General features: G+C 38.6%; 1 protein-coding gene across 2 annotated transcripts in view; it reads left to right on the top strand.

The window, feature by feature from the left end:
* PPP2R5C (protein phosphatase 2 regulatory subunit B'gamma) overlaps nucleotides 1–17,091 on the top strand; it is a 74,457-nt gene that overhangs the window by 13,437 nt on the left and 43,929 nt on the right. Inside the window, exon 3 of one of the 2 annotated variants that reach the window (XM_084270436.1) lies at nucleotides 2,300–2,459. In XM_084270436.1, coding sequence (XP_084126562.1) covers nucleotides 2,300–2,459 — 160 coding nt within the window. Of the gene's footprint in view, nucleotides 1–2,299; nucleotides 2,460–15,610; nucleotides 15,818–17,091 lie in introns of those variants that run through there. The other variant, XM_084270435.1, reaches the window with a different exon arrangement.

The following is a 17,091-nucleotide window of genomic DNA, read 5'->3' as shown; positions in this document are numbered from 1 at the left end:
TTGCCATAGTAACAAAAAAATGCTTGCTTTTAACATTTCTAATTAGAAATGTTATCCATCCTCTTAAATAACCACTTTGGGCTAATTTTGGAATTTATCTCCAGTTTAGAGTACTTGGTCCCCTGAGGTGTGTGTTACCTTAGGATACCGTAGTGTGCATATGCGTGCAGGCAAATTCAATATTGGGGATTTGTTTGGCAGGAGAGGAAACAGGAAAGCAGTTTTTCCTGTTCCAAGTAATGAATAAAAACAGGTGGCACAGGAAGATTTGTTCAGAAAACCACCATTAGGGTTCAAGCACAGTATTGAACATATAGAATCATGTGCAGTAATAGTGTTTATAATGCATCTTAATTAGCCTTTATTGTTTAATATAGGGTAAGTGATTGCTTCCTAATTTTTTAGTGCTGTTTTTATTTCTGCTTAGTTTATCCATAATTTCATTTGGAATGCCTTTTTTTAACCTTGAATTGACAGAACCTACCTTGTAGGTTGATTGTATTTGAGCAAAAAGTTTTTTAAGCACTTAGTGTTTGGGATTAAAAAGTGAAATTGTCTGATAAAAATGCAATGTAGCAGGTATTACAGGATTTTAACTTGCTTATGTACACCACTTTTACTGAAACAAGTTTGGGAGTATTTTGTTAACTTAAGACTGGTTTTCAGTCGTCTCCCTTTACAGGTTCTATAAAGCTGTAAGGGGATTTGTTATTAATGATGTTAAATTTGCTAAATGGTTATCTTAAATGTGTTCAGTGAAAACTAAATATTGCATTCAGTCATATCTTTGAAATGCAAAGTACTACATGTATAATATGACACAATTGTTAATCTATTTGTGAAGGATATACATTTTTCTCCCATTTAGGCTACTAGAGCAAAATTTGAAAAAAAATTGCCATCTTAAATTTCTCTTCTGTTAGAGGCTCTATATATGGTAACATTTCCATGTGCACCCAATGTGTACATTCCCAGACCATATGGAAATTGCTGATGAATAAGCTGTTCTGGAAATCCTTTTTAGAACACAAAAAAAGTGATTTCTGTTGTTTTAGCCATATCCCCATGAAAATGCCATTGATGATGTTTCATGCAGGAAAAAAAATGCTGCTTTCATATCTACTATAATTAACAAAACTCTAATTAAATCCATCCAGTCTGCCAAAACAGCAGCTTTACAACTTGATTTCCATCCTAAATCCCATTCTCATCTGATTATTTTTTTCTTATCACATGGGCACTTCCAGAAAAGGAGAGTATGATCTTTTCTGTAAGAAAAAGGTGTCAAGGTGTATTTTCAGATGTATTTCAGTTAAAACAGTTTGAGCACTTTAAAGGTCCTGTAAAATGAATGCTTGCAGTAAGATTTCCTGCTCAGTTGTTTCTAGGTTCTTTCTGTAGGTCACTCCTAGATGTTATATCATTCTTGTAAAGAATTTAATGAAATTATTCCTATGCAAAAAGTTAACTATTACCTACTTTAAACCTGCTTTTCCTACTTTAAAAAAGGAATGAGAGGCAGCATCACAAGTTCTGACATGCTTTAGTTAATGATGCACTTTATGCAGCTTGAGAGAGAGTGCTGTCAAGTGTAGCCTGGGAAATAACAGCAAACTGGAAACCTATAGGTGAGAACCATTTTTCTGGTTTTATGCTATTTACTTCATACAGGTGCAGTGACAATCTGGTATGGATTATTGCAGTAAAAGCAGCTTGCTCTGAGGAGGCAGTTAACTGCTACAAATCTTCATGTCTGCTTTAGAAACTGCTGAGCCTACTACAATAACAAGGCTTGCTGCTTTAACTTTATATCAAAGCCTGAATGTTCTGATCCAAACTTAGGACTCCAGCAGCGAGGCACAGTGCAGATAGCCAGTGAAGGGTTAAGCTGCTGTAAATAGACAAAGTCCTGTGATCTCTTTGAAGTTTGAAGCAAAAGTTAGATGGCCAAATGTCTTGGAAATGTTGACTTCTCGGGGAAAAGATGAGAGTAGCTGAGGAACTACACTACTTGAAAATTTCAACTGGCTGGTAAACTCAAGTAAATGGGCTAGTGCATGTAACAGGGTGACCTGTTCCCATCTATGAGGGCTATGGTATGGAAATGAACATTGACAAGAGAAGAATAGATAAGTGCACATGCAGAAGATTACGAATAGAATGGTTTGATTAAAAGCTTGTTTTGCATAATTTATTTTTATAACATAATTTATTTTTATAACATAAATAGATTTTTTTTTAGAAGACTCTCTCAGTTAAGTTCAGCTGCAGTTAACTACTTTTATTTCTTTTTAAACAGGTGTCAAACAAAAAATCAAACAGCACTCCTCCCCCAACACAACTATCTAAAATCAAAGTACCAGCACCACAGACAGTACTGAAGAAGGAAAAGCGGCAGAGTTCTTCCAGGTTTAATGTTAGCAATAACAGGGAGCTACAAAAACTGCCAGCTTTAAAAGGTATGTCTTTCTCAATTAAATTACTCTTGTGGAGTGTCTTGGCCATCAGACAGAAGCATCTCAACTATGATATTTCTTGTATCTAAACAGTATATGTTATATGTCAAGTATACACATGTGCAGACTTGCCCATGCCTGCATGCTTGAACACACTGTTGGTGGTTGATTTTCTCTTTCATTCCTTACATGAGGACTTCCAGTGGGCTGTATAGGAAATGTATAGATTTCTGCAACTCAGAAAGGCCTATGTGAGAGTATATTCACTCACCTCACACAAAAGCATATTTGGGCTCTTATGCGAAGTCCAGCATGCTCAAATCTTATTTTGTCCTAAAATACCTCTTGGCATGGTGAGAAGACCTGTTCTGTCACTATTTATTGGTTTGTTCCTGAACATGGGTCAAGTGTAGTGGCAGCTTCTTAGTGAATGTGTATTTTTCCTTTGGTCAACTGTAAAGCTTTGTTATCTTTTAGAATTATATTTATTGCCATCTGTGGTGAAAAGATTATGGAAAGGCATCTTTTCTTACATTGCTCTTAGGTTCTGCATTTTAGCTACTGTGTGTTGTGTAGGTATGTGCTTGCATAGTGCGCTTGTGGTAGCTTGTAGTAGTGTTACGGTAGAATTTGCCAGGTGTGGTCAGATGTACTGTTGCTGATGAGCAACTGATTTGCTCCAAAGGTTTATTTAAAAAAACAAGCAAACCACAACAAAACCTGTTTTGAAGTGCAATGCATAGACCTTTCCAGTGTTCAAAGTTGGTAACAGAAGCCTAATAGATTGCTAAAGTGTTGATAATACTGTTGCAGGCAATGTGAAAGTGTGAAGGGGTAAGGCTCTTTTCCTGCAGTCACTGTTTTCTTGATATAATGGATTAGTGTTTCCTGAAAGTAAGAAACCTGGCTTCTCAGCCCATGTGAGTTGTACTGCTTTTCTTACCAGCAGACTGCAACATACTTCTCTTCACAGAGATACTGTTTTTACAAAAAGAATCATGGAACTGTAGCATTCTATATAAACTGTGCCGCTTTAAATTTTTCCAGACTTAACTGCTGTTTAATTAGTGAATTTCAATCTCTTTTATTGTTTGAGAATAAAAATATTTAGCCCCACACATTAGGAATAATATCTCCTGTTTTTTAAACTGACATTGTAGGTTCATGCACAAGCTGTTGCATCCAGTGTGTGACATAAGCAAATGGCACTGAAGTAAAGCAGTGACGTTTATAAAAAGTTATGCATACAGCCTCGTTGACTGGCATAACCTTCTGTTCAAAGGCTCAGACACAAAGAAGCTGTTATTTGGTCTAGAGTCTCCAGTTTGCCTTATTTTAGATACAAAGTTTCTGGGACTGGCAGCTCAGGGAGACTAGAGCTGAGCTTTCAGTTGGAAGCAGAATGGACAGAGAAAATGTGTCCATATGGGAGAAAGGGAAAGTAATTTGTCATACATTGGGTGGGGTGAAGTTTTAGATTTGATTGCACCTTGGTTCTGTTGCCATTTAAACGAGGAGGTCAATGAAGGGCAGAAGAGTGCCTGCCTAGACTTGGGGAAAAGGTGGAAGGAGGTCTTAAACTGTGTAAGGCTTTTTTTCTTAGAGTTTTCTAGTGCTTTTGACACAACATACCTAGATAGGAAGAAATGGTAAAGGTATTGTGTATATGCATTATATTTGCCTTTCAGTCTACAATCAGACCCTCTGCTTTCAAGTGGAATGAAAGAAAAGGTGTTGAGCTTATCTCTGGTGGAGGTCTGATGTCTGTGTCCCCCCAGGCTGTTGAGGGTCAAACATGATGAAACACTAGTGCAATTGCTGATCTAGTGATGGGTAGTGATGGATCATAGGAGGTGTGTCTCTAGTTGCTGTGCTCATGGCTCATGCTCACTCATGACTTAAATCCTGCCTGTTAGTTGCTGAGTGCTGTTGGCCAGTCACCTTGTTCTCCTAATGTGTACGTAGATATGTGACTTAATGTGTGTTGGGTGGGTCAAGTGAAGGTGGGGAACTTTATTTTCAGATGACTGTGTGTTGTTTAATGTCTCTGTCTGAACAGGAGTTAAAGTGGACTGGGAGGCTGTAATTTAAAGGACTGAGATAATTAAGGCAGGCTTGATTTTTGTAAATTGCTGGGAAGAAAATGATGGTCCTTCAGGTTAGCTGTGTTTAACCAGCTTCCAGTTTTCAAACTCCAGTTACTCGTATCAGGTGGCTCTACTGCTGTGGCAACAGAACCTGGGAAACTTTTCTTCTATCTATAGGAGACAGAGATGTGTATTTTCTTAATAAATGTTGGATTAACTACTGTGTGGTGTGATGTACTTCACATGAGATTGTATTTTAAACATCACATACAGGATGGAGTTGTCTTTGCATACTTGAAGGTCTGTGTTAAATCTGTGAAAGCTTGTAACTGGTAAGCTCTAAATGGCCTGTGGTATTGCTGAGGTAACAACCTCACTGCTGTGCCACAGGACTGCAGTTAAGGTCAGTGAATCACTTGAAATAGTAGGAAAGGAAGAGAGGAGCTGGCAAATGGGGGTTTGGGTTTTCATCGTTCTTGTGTAAGAAATACTTCACCTCTTATTCTGAAATAGTCTCAATTTTTTGTCTTCAGGCATGCTGTAAATTTTCTCTTGGGCGTTGCTCAAAAGTGCTGATGATAGGCTTCTGGAAATACCAGCCTATTTGCCCTGGTGACTAGTATCACTGTGGTATGATTTATAGTCATTGGAGCAGCTTATGATTAACATTCTACACCCTGAGTTTATTCAGGAAATGGAGGAGCAGGATAGCTCAGATAATGCAAAAAAGAAAAGGAAATAAATTATGAGGTAAGAGGCTCTAAGAATAGAGATGAACATAAAAAAAGAGAAGTCTCTAATGCAGTTGGTTTGTGGAGTATCAAGATCCATGTATTACCAAAGCTGCAAGCCGACAAAGCTCCCTGCAGCCCAGTACAATACACCCTGGTTTATTTTGGGTAGAATAGGGAGCTTGTCTGCCCACAGATAACCCAGAAGAGAGACTTGCACTGGAGGAGTGCCTTCAAAACTGTGTCAAACATCTTGGGTCTTTCCTAATTTCACCAAACCCCCAAAATTCTGTGTCAGTGAACTGTGAGCTTTGTGTTATTTCAATTTCTGCATATCTGGTGGTTGTTGTTAGCTAACATTTGTAGTACAGGTACTTCAGTTACAAAAAGTTGATTATCTTTTTTTAAAGTTTATTGGGAAAAAAAAATACTTCCTGGCCTGAAAGGTCTGTTACACTTCATGATTTGAAAACTTCCAGATTGATGCTTTGGTGACATCAAATGTAAATGGCAAAGGGTTTTTCAGGCTTCAGAAACTTACCAGTTTCTTCAAACTCCTTTCTTAAGAAAGCAAAACTGTAATTTCAGCTACATTGAAATTGTTTATAAATTTAAAGATGTATTTTGTGTGAGATAAACAGTGTAAGTTTTCAGTGAGTATCTAGTAAATATATTTTCCAAGTACCATATCCAAGCTTGTGTGTTATGGGTAATTTTTTGGCAAATAACTCCACAGTATATGTGACGTGTGCTAGATGATGATGGGTTATCCTTGCTTTAGTTCTTGATGGAGGTTCCATCTGTGAACCTGTGACACAAATACATTATCTGTTGGAATAACTCTAGAGCTTGCATGTGATGTGTATGTGGTACTCCATCTAGCTGCATTCATTCAGTTTTGAGAGGAAATTTCTGAGAGTGTCTTCATTTGTTATGGATTATGTGCTTGTTGCCTGCATGATTGATGGCAGCAATGATGATCCAGCTCTCATGGGCTTAGTATCCAAAAACCATGATACACATCAGGTCTCTAAAATTTTAAACAGAATAAATGGTCTGTATTTAATGCTGAGGGAAAGGAAGATTTCTTTTTTCTTTTGTTTTGATAACTATTTACTTACAGATCTAGTGGCTTTATTTTTTTTTCTCCTAAATGTATAAATAGGAAAAATTCAGAATTGTAGAATAGTTTTGGTTCAAAAAGATGAAGATCATCAAGTCCAACCGTTAACTTAGTGCTGACAAGTCCAACCACTAAGCCATGTCCTGAAGCACCACATTCACACATCTTTTAAATACCTTCAGGGATGGTGACTCAGCCACTTCCTGGGCAGCCTGTTCCAGTGCTTGATAACACTTTCTGTGAAGAAATTTTTCCCATCATCCAACCTAAACCTCCAGTGGTGCAACTTGAGGCTCTTTCCTGTTGTCCTATCACTTCTTACTCTGGAGGAGAAATCAACACCCACCTAGCTACAATCTCCTGTCAGGTAGTTGTAGAAAGCAATTAACTCTCCCCTCAGCCTCCCTTTTTTCCAGACTAAACAACCCTAGTTCCCTCAGATGCTCTCCATCAGACTTGTGCTCTAGACCCTTCACCAGTTTCATTGCCCTTCTCTGGACTTGCTCCAGCACCTCAATGTGTTTCTTGTACTGAGGGCCACAAAACTGAGCACAGCACTCCACGTGCAGCCTCACCATTGCGGAGTACTGAGGGGGTGTTTGTGTGTGATCACTTCCCTGGTCCCCCACTGGCCACACAATTTCTGCTACAAGTCAGGATGCTACTGGCCACGCTGCTGGCTCATATTCAGCTGGCTGTTGACTGATACTCCCAGGTCCTTTTCTGCTGGGTAGCAGCAAACACTTGTAAATTCTGTAGGCTTAGTTTACTATCTAAACCATTATGAGATCAGACTTTCTGCCCAATTTAAAAAAAAATAAATATTTGTTTTCTTGTCTGATTTTGCTGAGAATAGTTGTGTGAGTGGTGTGCAGGTGTTGGCATCTACAGGACTGAGGCTTCTGCTCTGATCAGCTCAGACCAAGATCCAAAAAGGAACAGAAAATAGAACAGCCAGCAGCATGACATTTCATAACTGGTTAACTGGCAACCTAAATGTTTGTGTTTCACTTCTATTCAAGACTATGAAGACAGAAAAGTAAAACTTAAGTTTAATGATTAAAAAATATACTTGTTATTAAAAATTAGAATTTATATTCATAAGAATGTACCATTTTAGTAATACTTAGCTTAAAAGCTGGCAGTTTTTTCCCCAAGGTACAGTCTCGCTAATAGTGTATTCCTAAGATGCTCCCTTGCCTAATGTGCACTTAGTTTATATGCTACTAGGGATTTTTAACAGTACAAAGAGGTGAGTGTGCTTGTGTGTTATTTTTTGTGTAGATGTGCAGCGTTTAGAGGTAACTGCTGTATGAAGTGGTGAGATTTTTTGAGGCCTTGGCTTGAATCCCTCCAACACCTAAGAGAATGTCGCGATGCGGATTCTTAAAGACCATATTAAGATGCCCTGACTGTCAGATATCATTGTGTCAAAAATGTAACTTTAACCTGCAAGTAATATTCATTGAAAGGTAATGTTCTCTGTCAGCTCTAGAATAACGAATTTGAAAAAAATAGTCAGTGCTTCTTAATGTTCTGAAGTGTAAATTTTCCCAATGAACATGTGTTAGTCACGCATATGTAAATTTGGGCATGATTCAAAACCAGGCTTTTTTTGTAGTGTTTCTGTAATATGTTCTTTAAAGCTGGGTAGAAATCCTTTTATAGCCTTATAGAGGACTCCTGTGATGCCATGACATGGTTGTATGACATGGTTTTGTTCATGGGTTTGGGGTTTTTTGTTTTGTAGATAAGTGACTATTTCACGTAATCTTAAAGAAGACCATTGCAATTCAGCTTTTATTTTCAAATAGAGTTTGTAATTTATTTACAGAATTACAGTTTGCCTTTTGGAGTTGGACTTTTTCTTTTTAATCTTGGAAATGTAGATACAGTGTTCTTAATAGTATATATCAAGGTAGGAAGAAATGAACTGTATTGACAGATGTAGGAATCTAGGCTAACTTTTAGTGCTAAGAAATACCAGACTATGGAATACTGTGCTCTTAATACTAAATAACTGCATGTGATATGATTAAATAGATTCTGCTGTTTTGTTATTGAAGGTCTTGCCATGTTTTTGTATCTTCTGGTGGAGATGTCTTGTTTCTGACTTGATACGTTGAATGTTGAAGACATTCTATCAGCCATATCTTTAAAAAGAAAGGAAAAAAAGAAAAAAATAAAGAATGAATGTGGCAAGTCATCGGGTGCTGTTTTTCTGAGCTCATTTCATGCAAAGTTCGTAGCATTTTGTTTCTTTTTTCTTTTCTTTTTTCTTTTTTCCCAAGCAGAGACTTTAGAGCTCTGCCAAATTGTGAGTCTTCTCTGTGCAAGAGGAGACTGTCAGGGTGGTGTCTCAACTTGTCTGTCTGTGATACAGGACTCTGATAGGGAGACAAGAGTTATTAAAGCTTTCCTAATGTTTTTAAGTCATAAATGGCTGTCTAGGAGGTAGCTCTGTTTTCATCATCTGTATAATATTAAAGTCTGACGAGTCAAGATTGCAGAGAGGTGATTCCAGTTTAAGGTTCAGATACTTAAAAAAAAGGGGGGGCAAATTTTCATTAACAAAATAGTTGTAACCACAAAAAAAAGTGCAAATTTCTCAAGAGGTTAGAAATAGAAGGTTGTTGTGTGTTTCTCTCAACTGTAAAGTACAGATAAGTGAACAAAACTGCTATCAGGGTAAATTAAAGCCAATTATTTCTCTCTGTGCTTTAGAGAAATTCAGCTGTATATGTTGGTAACTTCCAAAAACTTCTATCAGGGTAAATTCAAACTTGAGCAGTGTGTTACCTGTCCTGTTCAAACTGTCATCTATTTTTGTGATACAAAAGAGGCTGACTGGATATATGCAATCTGGTTGAATTTATGGGAATGATCACGACAGTGGATTACTTTGGGTTTTGAGGAGTAGTTTTCACCACAGGCTGAGACTGGAGATCTCAATGTTTAATGTCACTTTCATTACAGAAACCTACTCTTGCCAGTTGTAAATTAGGTGGAGAGCAAAGATGCAGTACTTTAGCTCTTGCAGTTTCATCATGCTTCTTGTATGCAGACATGGCAGTTAACAAATTTTGTCCAGCTGCAAGGTGGTAGCATCACTGTTTAGCTAACCGAATTTTATGCAAAGTAAAATGATAGATTAACCAAGGTAGTTTACCCTAAAATCTAATGTATTTAAAAGGCAAAATACTGAGGCAAAACAAATGAATTCTTGTGCAAAACATCAACGAATACACTTTTGTCAAACAGATTATGCTCTTGTCCCTTGTACACAAACTACCCTGGACTAACTCAGTATGCTGAGTGCTGTCCTTCTGGTCCTGGGTGTGTGCATGCTTTTATAGTGGTTTTGGCAGGCAAATATTGTATTGAATTTATCAAAACAAAGGTTGTAAAGGAAAATAGTTCAGAAGCTTGCTCTTTCCTACATCAGTATGGCTAGGTGTCAGTGCATGTATGTCTTGTATCATGTGAAAGAATGGTGGAGACTCTTTGCTATGTTAATTCAGTAACTTTGTTTTTGAACTTTGATCTTTAAAACATTATCACAGTGTTGAATAAACAGACTTTCTTGTACTTACTCTTTTAAAGGTTTAGAAGACCTATTAAAATGTATAGTAAGCATATACATTTTGCTAAGCAAAAACTGGCAATCGTTTGTTTATACAGGAAAATATGATCGATCAAATGAGTAAATATTTTAATATTTTAGGATTATCAGATTATTAATATTAAATTTAGGAGTTATTCAGTCTTAATTACTACTTAACATTTTAAAGATTAAGAAACGTGATAGTGAGTAACTACTAAATAAAGGTTATATAGGGAAATACTTCACTTGAGTGTAACTTTTTTCTTTAGCTAGCTTTACTTGAACTCATGGGCTTAGATTAATGAGCTGCTTTTCATTTCAACTGCCCTATCAAACACCTACTCATTAGTCAGCAGCTGAAAGTGTTAGAAGAATGCTCTACATCTGTCCCTGGCAGCACTTCCTACCAAACTTGTTTCCACTGAAGCTTGGATAGAATCCATAAAAATAGGATTTAAAATGTAGTATTGACATGTTTTCTAGATCTTTCTTCAAGTGTATTTTACTATGCCCTTATTTACAAAAAGAACACTTTGATACAATGAAGACCTGTGCAATGGAACAGACTTAAATGTTTTTGCTGCTGCAATGACTTCCGCCTTCCTAAGACCTCTACTGAATTAAATACTTGTAAATATAAGTCTGTGTTTTCTGGATTACTAACATGCTATCAAGTTTTTAAATGTAACTTCATTTAATGCTTCATGTCTTGGAAAGGACCTTGTGACCTGTGCAGTAAGGACACAGACAGGGGTGAGTTTGGTGGTATACATGTTAGCTTTTGTAGTAGGCTTGGTAAAATAGGGTGCCAGGTATTATTCTTAAGATACATTTCTCTTAAGGTAGCTAATGGCTTTTACTTGTGTTGTACGACTTTGTCAGTTCAGTCAATGTCTACTGATTTCTCCCCCTACCTCCCAAAAGCTTTTTGGATATACAGTGTTGGCTGAAGGAAACTTGGCTCTGTTGAGTCTGTGTGTGCTGCAGTGACCATGCAAATATTAGGAAATCCAGATAGACAAAAATCCAATCAGAGGCAGATGTTTGCCAATTCCACTTGTAATCACTTTTTCCTGTACTAGAAGCAGTAAATATCACCAATTTCTCAGCATGGAGGGTAGAATACTGTTTTTTTTCTGTGTTTCAGCCTTCAGAATTCTTTAAGGGGTCCAAATGATGGTGTTTATCTGTTACGTTTATGCGGCTAAGGATTTCTTTTCTTATCTGTGTATTTTGATAGCTAGGCATTAACATGGTGTTTACTGCCTCTGCTTCCTTGAATAATTTCCTGTTGCCTGTCCTTTGGAATTGAATCAGAACCTTGTTGGAGAATCCCAGTATCCTTCCTACTGCTGCAGCTTCTCCTCTAGAGTTTGTAGTATCCAGTGCCTTTTCTCCCCTAAAGCAAAGTTACTGTGCTGGAGTAATACATTTGAAGAGACCCTGACCTAATTTGTGAGAATGGTAAATTTTTCTTAGGCTATAATTGGAGGGGTAAAAAGTAAATGACATTGGTCCTACCAGTAAAAGCAAGTCATGTTTATTCCTGTCCTTTCTTGGGCGGCTGTCTGGTGAACCAGATAATGGAACTAACATGGCTCAAACTCACCCTTCTCATTTAAACTCTGCGCTCTTTCCTAATCTTGTTCAACCATGCAGCAGCACAGGTCCTTGCACAGCTATTTCAGACCTGTGCCTCAGAAGAGGTGGGATTGAAGCGGTCCCTTGTATAAACTTACCTCAGTTTAGACTGCTGTGGAAGACAGTCTAAGTTAACAGAAACCCAACCTGAGAATGAAGTGAGTGGCTTTCTGTTCAATTAGTGGACTAAAACAACTCTAACACTAAAACTGTGGGTTTGATGGCCACTAAAGCAGATGAGATAAAAAAAGGGACTGAAAAAAGATCACCGAGAAATAGCAACTTCAATAGTTGTGGAATTCTGTCTTTACTTACCTTGGAGTTCAGACTAAATACCCACCTCCTATCCCAGTTCAAAAATGAAAACTCCGTGTATAGTAACCACCTTAATCCAAGGTATTTTCATGTAAATAGATAATTAAAATTTCATTAACTTCTATGTTGTTGATTTTGTCACTGTGAGTTGGAATAGTAGCTAGTTCAGAATGGAACCACCTTTGGGTAGGTGAATTTGCTGTTGGGGGGTGGTGGTGACATCAGATTTGGTTGCTTTTTAAGTGACAATCCACACGGAATACTTATTTGGAGAGAAATCTTACATGGCCTCCCAGTGTAAAGAGAATCCATCAGCTATATAGCAATGGATCATAAATGTAACACCTTTAAATAGATCTTGACAATTTAATAGGATTTTTCTTCATTCCCATCATCAGGAAGATAGAAGTGATGAGCAGGGTTCAGAGGAAACCTGTAATAGCTACAGTTTTGCTATACTGTCAGTATGGGGGTTTATTCACTTAATTCCACAAATGAGTAGCCAAAGTTAATACAGTTTCTGATTCTCTTGTAACAAAGTGTCTTCATAAATCTGTTCAAGTAACATCTTCCTCCTCCCACTGATATTCATTAGCACCATTCCACTTGCCCCAATATTCTTTCTCTTCCAATTAGTAAGTCAATTCCTAACTTAATTTTCTTCGTAATTTTTTTTTCCCAAATGAACTTGCCCAAAATAATTCAGCTTAAGTAAATATTTTTGTTTGGTGGCAAATCAAATATTTTAGGGCTGAATCAAAGGGAGGGTACACAAACCTCCGGAGCAGAATGTACCTCCCAATATGCATGACTGGTGAGAAGAGAGCAGATTCTGTTAATTAGTAAAACTTCTTTTAAAGGTGGAAGGACTGATGTCCTGTGAGAAACACGCCAGCAATACACTGACTTGCAGCTGTTTGAACCAGTCTCATGGTAGTGTGCTCAGTAGTGGCCTCAGATGTAACACAGACATGCAAAGATGAAGAAATGTGAATACCACGTGTATCTTGCAAGAGAAAACTTACTTGAGTGACTCAGTGCTCTGCCAGTACTGCTGCTAGTGCTACAAATGGCACATTTACTCACTTTAGTGAAGAAAAAGCAGGGTTGAGGGTTTGACCATTACCTAAAATTTGCTAAGGAACCTCCAACTTTTTCAGTCATGCTTATTTATAAAGTAGGAAATTGCACTGAAAGTAAAGTAATGCTTATTTTGTACTCCGGTGTTCCATTACAGTAGTAAAGTTATGTGCAATTGTAAGAGCAGTCTTCCTATCCATTTTAATCCTTGCAGGGAGCTTCCAAGAGACAGGAGCAGCAGTTGACCATTAAAACAAAGACATGAGTAGTGAGGAGGAGAGATAGAACACCTGTCTCTTAAAGATGTGATTACTAGATAAACTGGAATTTTAAACTTAATTTTTGCTGCTTCATACTGTAGCTTATCCCTATAGAACAATCTAGTGGTATTTTAGATGGGGAAAAGAAACAGAATTTGCTTACAAAATTCTGCATATGAAAATACTGGGAAAAAATATCAGAGTTGTTCAGTTTTTCCCCTTTACCTATCAAGATCTTGTAGGAAACGTTGTTTTGAGGTCCGTCTTGTGTCTTTTTTGAACCTAGCTTTGTTAAAGGTCTGTATCTGGGGTGGCTCACTCTTTTAAAAAAGACTAAAACCCCATGTGTAAGGTATACTCAAGGGATATATGGATCTAAAACCCGCTGGTTTTGGAAATAACCTCCCTCGTTTTTGCCTGGACTGGATCTCTGTAGTCCTAGGGAAGATGTTTAAAAAGGCATCAGATGTACATGTAGTCCACTTTGACATTCTCCAAAGCAGGTTCAACTACATTCCCTGTATTTGGCCATTTTGAAACATTATTAGAAAGCTTGCTGTCTCCTAGTTTTGTTTCACTATGCTTATTGCGAGAGGACTTTGTTTAGTATCTTCCTTGGTGTAGGTGGAATTTACTGTCTGTAGCAGATGTGGAAAAACATAATTTGCTCCATCTCTCTACTTTTAAAAATGCTTTGATATTCTTAGTCTTGTCCTTTCTGTCAAAAAAAACCCCACAAACACATAAAACCCCACAAACAGCACAAACACGAAAAAAACCTCTCTGGAACATCCCACACCACACCAGAGCATTGTTTTAACAAAGTAATATTTTCTAGATTGGGCATCTTTGGGCTTTCTCATTAGGTTTCCATCCTACATTAACTGTGACATCCAGGAGGTACTATGAACTTGGCCCAGCCAGCAACCAGTAAATTCAGTTGACTTTGTGTGTCTTATGGATAATACTCCTCTTTTTTTATATTCGTTAGTCTTTTCCCTTCATCCAATTAAATAATATCTAGTACAGTTCTAACTCACCTTTTAACAGTGTATTATTCTGGTGTGATGCTTTTTCTCTAACCAGGTGTGCATATGCTTTATTACTTGGTTTTGTTCCAAATTTTCATCAGTAAATTACCTAATTGAAAAGTCTTCTTTATGTACTGCTTTTTTTGAGCAGATAAAAGTTTAGGTCAGTGTTACAGATGAAGTAACCTAAATACGTAAAGGTCACATAGTGATGTAAGTAGTATTTGGGGAGAAGCACAGATTTGGAGGTGGCATGAGTGTAACTTTCTCTGTTTCTCTGAACATCACTCCCAGAGGTGCAGTACCTAGGAGACAAAATGGGCCTTCAAATAGCTCATTATAAAAATAGATGTGCAGGTCTGATACAATGAAGAAAAGGTTGCTTACAGTTTCGTTCCGAACACCTTAGGTAATTTAAATACAAAGTTTAAATATTTAATGTCGTGCTTTTCTTCCATTTTTGGGGTTATGCAGGAAAGCTGTTCTTATATGCCTGTATCTTGGTTCTTTGTGCTGCAATAATTCAGTTATTAATGGTAAAAAAAAGAAGTTACTTGGAATTACTGAATATTCTAGAAAGGAAAACCTGAATTTTACAATATCCAAGCTTAACAGCATTAAGTTGAACTTAAGATAGGTCCGTTTCTAGGTTGAAGGAAGTACTCAGATAAGCATGAAACACCAGGTTTTAATCTCATGTGTATATTTTTATTCATAACATATTAGCAACCAGCCATAAAACCCTGGTTCCCGCTTCACGGGAATGCTTATGAGGCTTTATATTTCTAAATCAATAATAATAATAATCCAAGGGCCTGTATCTTACTGGGAACCACCTTTCAATAGGGCTCTCGAAAGCTAAAGTTGTCGACCCCGCTGTTGTTTTCCACTGAGAAGCCGAACTCCTGGTCGGTAATTCCCGGCAGCCTTACTGGAGGAAAGAATAAACATTCGGCTTGTTCGGGGAAGGGGAGGGGGGGGAGGCAGCCTGTGCCCTTTCCAGCAGGTGCGCACCGCCTGTCGAGGGGGAGAATAACAGCAGCAGTGAGATCATCCCGCGTTAAACCACGCACGCAAGCGGCCCGCCGTCCCTCCCCTCCTCGGGGCTGGGGGCTGCGGAGCGACGCGGGGAGCTGCGGGGCCGCCCCCCCGGGACCTGCGGGGCCGCCCCCGGGCGCAGTGACAGCCCCGCACCAGCCCCTGCTCATTCGCGGCCTCCTCGGTGTCATTTTAAGTTGCTGCCGTTAGCCAATGGGGCTCCTCCCGCCCGCTGACATCACGAACTAGCCAGTTTCCTCCAGCTGCAGAGCGCTTCAGTTTCTGTCTTTTTTTAAACTAAAATGGAGGCTGGTTTCTTGCCTTAAGGAATACATTGCCTTGCCTGCTGGAGCCTAGATGTTGACATGTAACAGAGCTGGCAGCAGGATGGTGGTTGACGCAGCCAATTCCAATGGGCCGTTCCAGCCCGTGGCCCTTTTGCATATTAGAGGTGAGTTATTGTGTCTGTGAATCGCGACCCTCCGAGGAGCTCGTAAATGGCTATTGTGGTGCTCGGATAAGGGGAGCAGGAAGGCCTTTGGAGCCCGGCCCTTTTCGGTTTCTTGCAGCCCTAGTAAAAGCGGGGGAGGTCAAAACCTGGCCGCTATTAAATGGGTTTGGGGAAGAATTCGTGGAGGCATTGCACGCATAGTTAAAAGCAGGTTTTACTGCTTTCAGCCGTAGCTCTCCCATCCCCCTTTCAAGCTGTGCTGATGTCAAAGGATGTGAAGTCACTACCCCAGAAAGGTACTGAGTGGGGGGAGGGAAGAGCCAAGTTATTTCTATGCGATTTCTGTAGAATAAGGACAAACGTTGGGTGTGCTTCAAAGCCTTTTTCATGTCAGTCGTTCAGGTGGAGCTCCTTTAAAGCCCACTGCAGCTTGTGAAAGGATTGGAAGTGGTGTTGGGGAGGAAGGAGGGGAAGAGATGTGAACATTTATTATGAAAATATCCTTTATGTATTCAGAAAGCATTTCCTAGAAGAGATGCGTGTCGGCTTTAACAAGCAAGCTCTTGTGTGCCTGTCGCTTTGTGTGGTTTTGGATGTGAAATTTCACAGAATATGTTCTTCTGGCTTCACAGAATTAGTGCCTTGCAAATCTGCATTTTATATAATTCATTGGGAAAATACACATTGGTATGACACTTTTGCATAGTAGTATGTATCTCTTGTGTATTTGCAGTTAGTAAAATTTGGCATTGCTGTGAAGGGGTTTTTGTGGTGGGGTTTTTTAGCTGGCTGTTATTCAACTAAAGCTTTTTTTTCCCCCCTTAATGTCTTCCTTAAGGTGGTTTTGGTTTAGAACTTTTTATGAAAGCAGAGCATGTATTAGCTGAGATCTGCACACCTAGAACAATGGCATTTATACACAGGAGACACAGCTGATACTGTTCTTCATTACCTCTGCCTCTCAGCCTTTCTCTGGCATAGGCTAGATGTTAGTACTGAAAATAATATTTTTTCATTAATATTCCATACACTGAAAAAATTTTGCTTTGGAAGTGTAAAAATCCCCAACTGTTCAGAAGCCTCCTCCTTTATAGCATGCATCTAGAAATCATGATTTCTCTTTACCTTTTAAAAGAGCCATATCCTTCATCTGATGTGGGTCTGGATGTATTCTAGAAGACTCTAATTTTGGTCAGGGGGGAGGGTGAATGCGATAAAATTCCCTTGAGTTAGACTGGGGACTGTGCTTGTTGTCAAGGGAATAGAAATGCAAC

This window comes from Gallinula chloropus, assembly GCF_964237585.1.
Source record: "Gallinula chloropus genome assembly, chromosome: 14".
Taxonomy (NCBI): Eukaryota; Metazoa; Chordata; class Aves; order Gruiformes; family Rallidae; genus Gallinula; species Gallinula chloropus.
Note: the sequence above shows the minus strand (reverse complement) of the source record. Positions and strands in the feature narration are given on the sequence as shown.